Source organism: Staurois parvus, unplaced genomic scaffold (assembly GCF_062004578.1).
Source record: "Staurois parvus isolate SC_StPar_1 unplaced genomic scaffold, SC_StPar_1.0 ptg000209l, whole genome shotgun sequence".
Taxonomy (NCBI): domain Eukaryota; kingdom Metazoa; phylum Chordata; class Amphibia; order Anura; family Ranidae; genus Staurois; species Staurois parvus.
The window spans coordinates 12,125,962-12,137,938 of NW_028318005.1; the positions used below are offsets into that span (position 1 = coordinate 12,125,962).

Here is an 11,977-nt window from a genome sequence, read left to right on the forward strand (position 1 = left end):
AACTGATCCAGCCCAGAAGTGGTAAACATGTGATTATTGGGACTTACCTGCAGGACAAATTAGAGTCAAACTGCCAATGTCTTTTGGATACTGAGCAGCGTATACCCCGGCCACACTACCACCCATCGATGTACCAACAAGATGGAAAGGCCTCTTGTTCAGGTTTATGCTCTCAACAAACTGTCAAGGAAGAAAACGTGTTATCCTAAATATGACACATTAGCTTAATGCAAATCGGTTTTGCCGGTAGTTTTCTGGGGGAGGCTCCGACACCACAGAACAACACAATTGTAAGTAGCAGCAGTTGAAGAACATGGATGAGACTCTATAAGAGGCAGACAAATGGTACAGGTAGAAAAGAGGAGTAGCCAAACACAGAACACGGGGAGAAGAGATAGAAGGCAGAGTAGGAGCTGATCTTTAACCAGGAGGAAAGATGAAGAGGAAGAGAAAGAGCTTATCATAGATTGGAGACTAAAGAGAGGAGGAAGAGTGGGAGCTTATTGGGAACAGTGGGAAAGAGAGAGGAGCAGAGTGGGAACTTATTGTGGACAGTGGGAAAGAGAGAGGAGGCAGAGTGGGAGCTTATTGAGGATAGCAGGAAAGAGAGAGGAGGCAGAGTGGGAGCTTATTGTGGACAGTGGGAAAGAGAGAGGAGGCAGAGTGGAAACTTATTGTGGACAGTGGGAAAGAGAGAGGAGGCAGAGTGGGAGCTTATTGTGGATGGCAGGAAAGAGAGAGGAGGCAGAGTGGGAGCTTAATGAGGATGGCAGGAAAGAGAGAGGAGGCAGAGTGGGAGCTTAATGAGGATGGCAGGAAAGAGAGAGGAGGCAGAGTTAGAGCTTACTGAGGATGGCAGGAAAGAGAGAGGAGGCAGAGTGGGAGCTTATAGAGGATGGGAGGAAAGAGAGAGGAGGCAGAGTGGGAACGTATTGAGGAAGCAGGAAAGAGAGAGGAGGAAGAGTGGGAGCTTAATGTGGACAGTGGGAAAGAGAGAGGAGGCAGAGTGGGAGCTTATTTTGGACAGTGGGAAAGAGAGAGGAGGCAGAGTGGGAGCTTATTTTGGACAGTGGGAAAGAGAGAGGAGGCAGAGTGGGAGCTTATTGTGGACAGTGGGAAAGAGAGAGGAGGCAGAGTGGGAGCTTATTGAGGAAGCAGGAAAGAGAGAGGGGGCAGAGTGGGAGCTTATTGAGGATGGCAGGAAAGAGAGAGGAGGCAGAGTGGGAGCTTATTGAGGATAGCAGGAAAGAGAGAGGAGGCAGAGTGGGAGCTTACTGAGGATGGCAGGAAAGAGAGAGGAGGCAGAGTGGGAGCTTACTGAGGATGGCAGGAAAGAGAGAGGAGGCAGAGTGGGAGCTTACTGAGGATGGCAGGAAAGAGAGAGGAGGCAGAGTGGGAGCTTATTGAGGATGGGAGGAAAGAGAGAGGAGGCAGAGTGGGAGCTTATTGAGGAAGCAGGAAAGAGAGCGGAAGCAGAGTGAGAGCTTATTGTGAACAGAGGGAAAGAGAGAGGAGGCAGAGTGGGAGCTTATTGAGGATGGCTGGAGGCAGATTGGGAGCTTATTGAGGATGGCTGGAGGCAGATTGGGAGCTTATTGAGGACGGTGGAGAGGCAGAGTGGGAGCTTACTGTGGACCATGGGAATAAGAGAGGAGGCAGAGTGAGAGCTCATTATGGACTAGATAAAAATGAGAGGAGGCAGAGTAAGAGCTGAGCATGTTAAGAAGTAGGTGCTATGCCAAGAAATAATCCCCACAAAAGGTGGAATGTCGGTGCTCTGGCTCTGTGTGTTTTCCCAGCAGAGATGCAACTGAATGATTAAGATTGGTATAGCTGGCACTCGTCTTCCCGAATAATAAACTTTATTGAACAAGTAAAATGTGCATATAAAATGGCTTACGCATTTTGGCAATAAGCCTTAGTCATAGCCATGACTAAGGCTTATTGCCGAAGTGCGTAAGCCATTCCAGAGCCAGGAAAAAGAGGGGAGACAGAGTGGCAGCTTTTCATAGACCAGGAAGAAAGGGCAGAGGTAGGAGTAAAGAAAGGAATATGGGGAAAAAAAGAAATGAGGCAAAGTGGAAGCTGATCATGGACTTTCTGAGGAAAGCAGAGGAAACAGAGTGGGAGCTGATTATAGATTTGGGGAGGAAGAGGAAGGTGAAAGAGCTGGAGTCAATCTTTGACTGGGGAAGACAAAGATGGAAGATGGGAGCTGATCATGGACTGGGGGGGGGGGGGGGGGGGGGAGGGAAGGCAAAGTGGGAGCTGATCATGGATCAGGAAAAAGAAAATAGACCAAATGGGAGCAGATTATGAATCAGGAAAGAGATGAGAGAGAAGGCAGAGTGTTTGCTGCTCATTGAATAGGAGGTAAAGAAAAAAAGGCAGAGTGGGAGCTGATCAAGGCTCTTAATTTATGTTAAGTACATGTAAAAGTGCATTAAAAATGATCTGTCAGAGAGGAATAACCCATGAAGATTTTGGAAACATTTTCATTCACCATTTCCCATTGACAAACAACAATTGCTTTAAAGTGTACCTGTCAGCTTTACTTACGTTACCCATAAACAATACAGTGTGGTCGATTGTGTGAGCACTATCTAGAAGCCAAATTTTTATTCTCTTTTTGGAAGTTGGTTGCATAACATTAATCCTTGAAATCCTTTTCTAATGACCCATGCACACGATAAGAAAATTTTGTGTCAATTTCCGTACGAGGAACAATCGCCAATTATCTGATAGTTAGTATTGTGCTTTCAATAGCCAATTCCGACTTTTCGGACAACAAAAACTGAGGGTGCAAGCTATAAAACTTTTATTGTACGTAAACACAATGTCCGATTTTCATTTAATGTGTACAGTAATCATATGGAAATAATTGAATAGAAAAAAAATGAGCGTGATCAGAAGCAAAGAAGGACCCTACACTTCCTCTTCTACTAGTACGTAGCTACATTTGCCTACTTTTTCCTTTGTCAGGCTAGCATTTTCTCACAAGTCAATACCATTCCGACTACATCATGATTTGCGCTTTTATGAAAAATCAGACATTTGGTCGTCCAATTTTCTCATTAAGCTTTAGAACTACAGAGGGTGGTGCCCAGAGCCAGGAAACACTTGGCCTGATGTTCTGAGTGATCAGATTTTGGGTTTTTAACAAAACATGAATACTGACATTCAAAGGGATTTCATAAACATGGTAGCTAGCTGGACAAAATGAATGCCAAATGTAGGCAATAAAAGAAGTACTTCTGAGCTGTATTTTCTAAATTAAGAGGTAAATCTTGATGGCTTGGAGCATACCTTTGAATTAGTAACATTTTCAGGTAATTAGGTTACAATGGTAGTACATTCAAAGATGAAATGATAATTATGACATTAATTCACGAGGATGTGTTTTGTTAAATTCATCACAACTTTGCCTGAGCTTTTTGATTCTATTAAGTGAAAGATGAAGCAGATGGAATGTAATCATCTTAGACGTGGCATGACAGGGAAGATTTTAATCTGGGAAGAATTAGGGAGCAGTGGCAGATCTGTAGAAGAGAATGTGACATGTGTTTATCAGCAAGAGCAATTTATCAGAGTGCTGTTAATGTGATTTTGTTGTTCTTCCTCACATCAGATTTACATTCACAAATACATTTATGGAACAGTTACGTAGTTGTGTTGAAGCTGGCTTCAAGGTTGAGCAGAGCTTAGGGGCTCACCAATCCTCTGTTTTTAAATATCACATCAGATGATAATATTTTAGAAAGCCACAAACTAATTCATAGCTGTGAGCACTGCTGTCATCAGGGGAGAATTCTGACCAAATAATTACATTAGTTAGGCATTGCATGTGATGATCTTCAAATGAATCCTACAAAATAAACTTCAGCTCATGTAGGGTTCAGTATGAAGTACGTTTCGCATTTCAAGCCTAAGTTTGCATCTCTTAAAGAGTAGCTCTCGTCCATGCCTTACATTTTAGTTTTAAATAGACTGAAGAAGGATTACAATCTATGTCAGATTTTTTACTGCTGTCTTCTTTCAAGTTGAAAATGGTTGTAAACCCTTACATATACCCAGAGAAGAGAATAGCCTCAGATGATACACAGAGATGATATGTAAGCTGTACCTGTTTATCTGCAGCCTCTGTCTTGTACAGCCTTCTAAAGTATACACTTTACACAGAATTTCTGATTGTCAGAAGTTGGGGGGCTTTGATGTCACGCTCCACAGCACAGAGGGAACAGCTGTGGAATGGACACCCCCCTCATCACAGTCTCATAAGGAAACATGGACAGCTGAGGCTGTCTATCACAGGCTGTGTCCTGGAGCATCCTTCCCTTCCCCCTGGATCCCTTGGAGTCGGCATCAACTGTCAGAAGTGCAGATAGCAGAGGAAGGAGAAAGGAGACAGAAATCACACTAAGTGTTTTGGATTGAGGCATGTACACACTATAGAATGGTTTGCTTTGTTCATTTTTTTATTTCGGCAGTGTACAACCACTTTTCTCATTATACCTTGTCTCTGGAATAGCAGTCACCAGAGAAAAGTCTTCAATAAAAACACAGAGACAGCAATATAAACCTGAGATAGGTATTAACTCTTCCTCCTTCTATCCAAAAGTAAAATAAAAGGGCCTCCTACCTAGACATTTGTTCATGTGAATATTGTTGAAGGAGAAAATCATCTCATTTAATTGTTATAGTTTCAACAGAAATCACATTACTAAATAACTAGGTAACTGGCCCCAAAGTAGGCAAAAGAGGATACCCAGAACAGCATTTTGTCCTGGATAGAACTTTATGTTAGCCCATCTTAATTCACCAATCCAATCCACCGAGAATGGTAACTTTTAAACAAAGAGTGATGCATTTTCATGGACACAGATTCCCATGACAGGCCAGATAGTAGGTGTTCCTATGGAGGTGGTTCACATACATGCAATTAAACTGCACTGCGTTTTGACTGCATTTCTAAAAGGAGTCCTGTGAGAGTTTGGAGCGATACACTACAAACTCACAGCTCATAGAGTATAGTGACCTTCTGAGATGAGAGGAATGGGTTTTTGCATAGAAGAGGGAAAACAGAGGAGGAAAACAAGAAAAAAAATATTCTGAACCAATGGACTGCAGACATAGTACAGGAGATGACCAGAGACTGCAGACACAGTACAGGAGATGATCAGAGACTGCGGACATAGTAAAAGGAGATGACCAGAGACTGCGGACGTACTACAGGAGATGACCAGAGACTGCGGACGTACTACAGGAGATGACCAGAGACTGCGGACGTACTACAGGAGATGACCAGAGAATGCGGACGTACTACAGGAGATGACCAGAGACTGCGGATATACTACAGGAGATGACCAAAGACTGTGGACGTACTACAGGAGATGACCAGAGACTGCGGACGTACTACAGGGGATGACCAGAGACTGCGGACCTACTACAGGAGATGACCAGAGACTGCGGACATAGTACAGGAGATGACCAGAGACTGCGGACATAGTACAGGAGATGACCAGAGACTGCGGACATAGTACAGGAGATGACCAGAGACTGCGGACATAGTACAGGAGATGACCAGAGACTGCGGACATAGTACAGGAGATGACCAGAGACTGCGGACACAGTACAGGAGATGACCAGAGACTGTGGATACAGTACAGGAGATGACCAGAGACTGCAGACCTTTGGGGAGGGGGGGGGGGCGGGTACCCGAATTTGACAGGTACCCACTACTACTTCCGTGTAGATGTCCTCCCCCCTCCCTCCCCGTAGTATTGTGGGACATGCGATAGGTCCCTGAAGACTATGGGGCCATTCAGAAAGTGCAGCGCTTCTCACGCATGCACAGTGGGCACCCGGCTGTGAAGCGCAAGCTGTTACAGCCGGGTGCCGGCACTGAAGATGCCGGCGTGAGGGAGAGAAGACGGCCGGTGAAAGCGGAACACCACTGGACCGCGGGACAGGTAGGACCAAGGAGCGGGTTCTTCTGCACAGTAGAGCCAAGCGGCCGGCCCGGTATTCTGACACAGCAGCGGCGGGAATACCAGGCCAGCCGCTCCATATTCGCTCCATAAGACGCACACACATTTCCCCCCATTTTTGAGGGGGAAAAAGTGCGTCTTGTGGAGCGAAAAATACGGTATGTGTTTTGGGTACAATGGCCTTTTTACTTTCAAGATGAACAGTAAAATATAATCTCAGAATATAAGAATGTTCCAAAATCTTATAACCTAAAACAACATGAAACACCCCCTCCATCCACCCCAATCATTATTAGTTAATTCACCCTATTCCATTTACAGACATAACATAGTATAAGCAAGTACCTGGTGTATCCGGTTCACCTGTCCGATGACTGAGTAGTCATCGAAGGGTGAGCGCGTGGTACCTTCATGACCGGGTAGATCCACACAAATCAGATGCAAGTTCTTAGGAAGGAACTGTAAATAAACAGCATTTCTAAACGGACTATATTCACATCAGCAATATACAGTATATATACAGTACTGTGCATAAGTCATAGGCAGGTGTAAGAAATATTGTAAAATAAGAATTATTTCAGAAAAAGTGTTAGTTCCACTTATCAAAATGGAAAGTAAATGAGCAGAAGAGAAATCCAAACCAAACAAAAGTTTGGTGTGACCACACTTTGCCTTCAAAACAGCATCAATTCTTCTAGGTTGTACGCTCTAACAAGAAGGGCCCTCTGTTTCTTCTGGTACCAAATTGTATTAGAACTGTAATGTCTGCCTTAATTTTGCAAAGCGCTGCAAAAACTGTTGGTGCTTTAGAAATCCTGTATAATAGTAATAGGTGCACTTGTACTCTTGTTTTTGAAGGACCTCGGCAGGTAGGTTGTTCCAAACATCTTGGAGAACTAACCTCAGATCTTCTGTGGATGTAGGCTGCCTCAAATCCTTCTGTCTCTTCATGTAATCCCAAACAGACTCCATGATGTTGAGATCAGGGCTCTGTGGGGGCCAAACCATCACTTCCAGGACTCTTTACACTTTGTTCTTCTTTACACTGATGGTAGTTCTTAATGACATTAGCTGTATGTCTGGGGTTGTTGACCTGCTGTAGAATACATTTGGGGCCAATCATACGCATCCCCGATGGTATGGCATGATAGAGAAGTATCTGCTTGTATTTTTCAGCATTAAGGACACCATTGGTCCTGACCAATTCTCCAACTCTATTTGCAGACAGGCAGCCCCAAACTTGCAAGGATCCTCCACCATGCTTCACAGTTGCCTGCAGACACTCATTGCACTGCTCTCCAGCTCTTCACAAGCAAACTGCTGCCTGCTACAGCCAAATATTTCAAATTTTGATTCATCAGTCCAGAGCACCGACTGACATTTTTCTGCACCCAGTTCCTATGTTTTCTTGCATAGTGGAGTCACTTAGCCTTGTTTTCATGTCCTATGCACAAGGAAATATAACTGCAGCAGCTTTCATTTACCCCTCTACACCTGAATTGGTCTCTTCTAAAAGGGAAGAGCTTCAACACCTCTACGTAGTGTCAGAGCTGGGCCCCTTCCTCACACAACATCTCTACACCCAATCCTACTATTATCTGGCTCGACAGCCAGCAGAAATATGGTAGAGACATGAGGGTGCTGGCAATCTCCTTCACCACTAGGAACTGCTGGAACTTTGTATAGTCACCAGCACTTCATATAGCTAGGCACCAAATAGGAGAAGGAAAAAATGTTTCTTGAACTATATTGAGCCTTAGGACTCCTCTCCTAATTTTGAGGATTGGTTCTGCACCCCTTACCATGCTACTCTAGGCACTGGCCTGCAAGTACCATTACGATGAATAAAGCCCTGAATATAGGGAACTGGTCCACTTCTGCTTCACATATGGTTTATCAGGTTTTTTTTTTTTTCAATCAACTCACTTCCAATATATAGCTATGAGCAATTAAATATTCCAATAAACAAGGTTAATGTCCTCTCTCACCTTGGCTATAGCCAGCCACATGTCCTTATGGGCAGAAAATCCATGTAACATAAGGATGGATGGTTTGGGCCCCGGTCTACCTCAACATGTGTAGCAGAATCTGTAGTTTCCATAGTTGGCAAATTTTACTTGCATTCCCAAGGCCCTGCGCCAGTACCTGAAACAAAGAACACGTGTCAGCACTGGAAATCACAATCAGACAAATTAAAGTGTTACTAAACCCAGGACCCCGCATCCACTATATCCGGTCTCCCACAGTACACAGAACATGGAAATGCAATTATTTTAGTAAATATAAACTGCTAAATACCTTTTCTCAGCAGTGAGAGCAGTCTTGTGACTTCTATCAGTGTCCAGCCAAGCACTAGCTAAAGCTTGTAGGAGAAGTTTAGTATAGGTCAAGTTTTTAGGGTGGAACATGTAGCATGTTCCAGCTCCTGCACCTTCTTTCCCCCCATCCACTCCCTCCATGTGACATCTGGCAGGGGATCCACTCCCTGCACCCGCTGTCACTTTTTAAAATTAGCAAGGCTATGTGGGGCTCCGCCCAAATAGCCACATCATTCATTCACAGTTTCCTGTAAGTGTTAATAAACCCAGGACCCTGCATTCACTATTTCTGGTCTTCCACAGTACACATCACATGGAAGTGCAACCATTTTAGTGAATATAAACTGCTAAATACCTTTTCTCATCAGCAGTTACAGCAGTCTTGTGACTTCCAGCAGTGTCCAGCCGAGCACATGTTAAAGCTTGTAGGAGTTTTCATTCTGCTCTAGGAGGATGCAAAACCCCTGACCTGTGCTGATTGGCCCTGTGCTGATCACATGCACTCTCCCAAAAAAAAAAAAAAACCTCTCTAGCAATACACACCAAATTGAGCATGTGCAAAATGTCTGTCTTCTCAGGAGATAAGAGCAGGTTGCTTGAAAAAGAGGAGGAACAGAGAAGAAAGGGTCAAAGGGCCTTTTTACACAATGCGGAGGATTAACCCCTTAGGTTCCACAGTGAGTATAACAAGCATGCTTTACTGCATATACAGACTGATTTTACTGTTGTGGGTTTAGTAACACTTTAATGAAATCAAATCAATTTTAGGGCTGAGCTATAATGAGAACTATGCCTATGACTGTACATTGATCTTGTCAAACTGTTAAATCTGTTAAAATACTCATTTGGTAGTTAATTATCAAGGAGATTCCGGTTAGTCTCTTGGCAGTTTGTTTCAGAGTGATGGGCTTCAGAATGGGCACAACATATGGCAAAATATTGACAGGCAGAAATAACATAAGAATAGTATACAGAATCATCATATGCCTCGATATAGAGACACAGTGCAGATCAAGGTATGGGGAGTCAATCCCTGGGGTCAGCCCCCTGACCATGTTTATTGTGGTTCTCGACATCCTGAGTCCTGGCTCCCAGGAACTTTAGCTTAGTTTATACCATGCAAAGGGCAACCATGTGGTTGTGTAAAACAAAAGGTAACCTAATGCACATCCAAATCACAACCTCAGTGCATAAAGGGTTAATTCCATAGAACCACAGATTGGTTTTCCTCAAGAAAGACCCAGGAATCATACTTCCATAAATAAATAGTAGGCAGCACTCCAAACAGCTAACGTTTTGATTTTCATATATTTAAGAATGAAAGCATAGTATAAAAAACAGACAAGTACATCATTGTACATAGACAGGGAGGAGATCCAGGTTAAAAGAGTGCAGGGAGAAGAGGCTGTGGGGACTGGTCTAGCAGTGCTTAGGAGCCTGCAGGAGCAGAGGGTCGGGTAGGTAAAACTGCTTTAACAACCCCCTAGACATAAACAAACAGTTAAAGTATAACTAGGCAAACCTTCTTTTAGTTTTTGCATAGAGTGGAGAGGGATTAGAACCCCTGTCAGTTTTCTATTGAAGTCTGTGTCCCAGTTAGGGAGATTCACCTTCTCTGTTTGTTCGGTTTATCAGTGAAAGTACAAGAAAATCTCAAATTTTGGGCTGTCCCCAGAAAAGTAACAGAGGGGAAATCTTCCAATGGGGACATTTAGTTCTGGTGACCTGGAAGTCCCCAAGGAATTCCCTTAATTTGCAGGGATTTCCAATCACTTCTTGTTTGACAATGGGACAAGAAGTGAAGGGAAATCTCCCCAATGGGACACAGATGGCATAAAATAAACTGAGAGGGGTTAATTTTGGGCTGTCCCCAGAAAAGGAATAGAGGGGAAATCTTCCAATGGGGACATTAGTTCTGGTGACCTGGACGTCCCCAAGGAATTCCTTTAATTTGCAGGGATTTCCGATCACTTCCTGTCTGACAATGGGACAAGAAGTGAAGGGAAATCTCCTCAATGGGACACAGATGGCAAAAAATAAACTGAGAGGGGTTAATAACCTCCCTTACTCTATCTAAAATGTAAAATAGTGTTGCCTGTAGTTCTACTTGAACCTTTGCAGTGTGCTACAAGGGATGATTTCAAGTTTCCTGGAGTTCAGCCTTTAAGAGAACAGTCACCAGTGGGCGTTTGTAATCATCAGAATCACTACTTTTGGGCTCCAGGTACCATATACTAGTGTCCTATATTACAGTGCGTGCATTTTCATCTCACATTCAATAGCGCAGCCTTACCAATAATAAATCTTGATGAGAGCGGCGGGCCACAGGAAAAAGGAAGTCACAAAAGCCAAAATCGGGATCAGCAAAGTACCTCCAGCTATTAGGAACATATTCAGTACATCCAGGTCCATGGTCCTTAGACCTTGTGCGGAAAGAGAGGAAACAGACTTTAGTGTGAAATTCAGCAGTGACAGTACAGCACTTCTTCCAATATCCATACATCTGTGTGCAGAGAATCAGCGCAGGTGTCTATAGTTCTGTAGAACATGAAATGAATGGGCAGACATATAATTTTTATGACAGAAGAATCATGAACAGCTAATTCTCAGAGCAATCATCCAGCATTAAAAAAAACAACACTATTACTCCACACTAGATTTATTCTTATATTCCTTACTTGGGCACATTTAATTTCCAATTGTTCTGTATTTTTATTGACTTACAGAAATATTTGAACACCCTGCGATTTTGAAAGTTCTACCACTTAGAAATCATGGAGGGGTCTGAAATTTACATTGTAGGTGCATTCCCACTCAGAGACAGAATTTAAAAAAAAAAAATTCAGAAAATCACATACAATCATAAAAATCATACAATGCGATTTCCTGAATTTTTTTTTAAATTCTGTCTCTCAGAGTGGGAATGCACCTACAATGTGAATTTCAGACCCCTCCATGATTTCTAAGTGGGAGAACTTGCAAAATCGCAGGGTGTTCAAATACTTCTGTTCCTCACTGTACATTGTATTGTGAATCGTTATCTTTTAGTCCTCATGCACATTGGACGTTTTACAGCGGCTGTTTTTGGCTTTGAGGGTTTTTTTCTACAGCCAGTAAACCCCCAGCATGTTATCCTATGTGTCCATGCACGAATAGACTGTAAATCAATGTTGTCTGGCAGAGGTGTTTTTTGGCTGGAAAACCCCTCAGAACTAGTTGGTTTCTAGAAGAGTTTTTTAGCTATAAAAACGCTTTAACGCTGAAAAATAGTAAATCGTGGTAAACCAGCGTTTTTGGACTTTTTTTTTTACCACAAAAAATTTTTTGCGCGGTAAAAAAAACCTCTAAAAAAAATGCAAACACGAAAAAATACAGCAAAATGCCACTAAACGCTAAAAAACGTTTTTAAACATGACTTTACATACCAGCATTATTAAAACACCCAGTGTGCATGAGCCTAATAAATCCAATTTACAGAAACTTGAAACAAATCAGCACAGCCAAGAATTATAAGAAATTAAAGAACTACATATTCCAAAGTTGTCTCCGTGCTGAACCTTCATTTCTTAGCCACTGTACCTAGGCAAAGCCTTGTACACACGGGCCGAATGTCAGGTGGCATTGGCCGGTTCAATAGAAACTGGCCGACATTCGGCCTGTGTGTATGGCAGC

General features: G+C 43.1%; 1 protein-coding gene across 1 annotated transcript in view; it reads right to left on the reverse strand.

The window, feature by feature from the left end:
• LOC149461176 (monoacylglycerol lipase abhd6-A-like) overlaps positions 1–11,084 on the reverse strand; it is a 30,620-nt gene extending 19,536 nt beyond the window's left edge. The window contains 4 exon segments of the mRNA XM_089678780.1: positions 48–180; positions 6,333–6,446; positions 7,976–8,132; positions 10,599–11,084. Of these exon segments, the coding sequence (XP_089534906.1) occupies positions 48–180; positions 6,333–6,446; positions 7,976–8,132; positions 10,599–10,804 (610 nt within the window). The 5' untranslated portion in view covers positions 10,805–11,084.
• Positions 11,085–11,977: the final 893 nt, after the last annotated feature.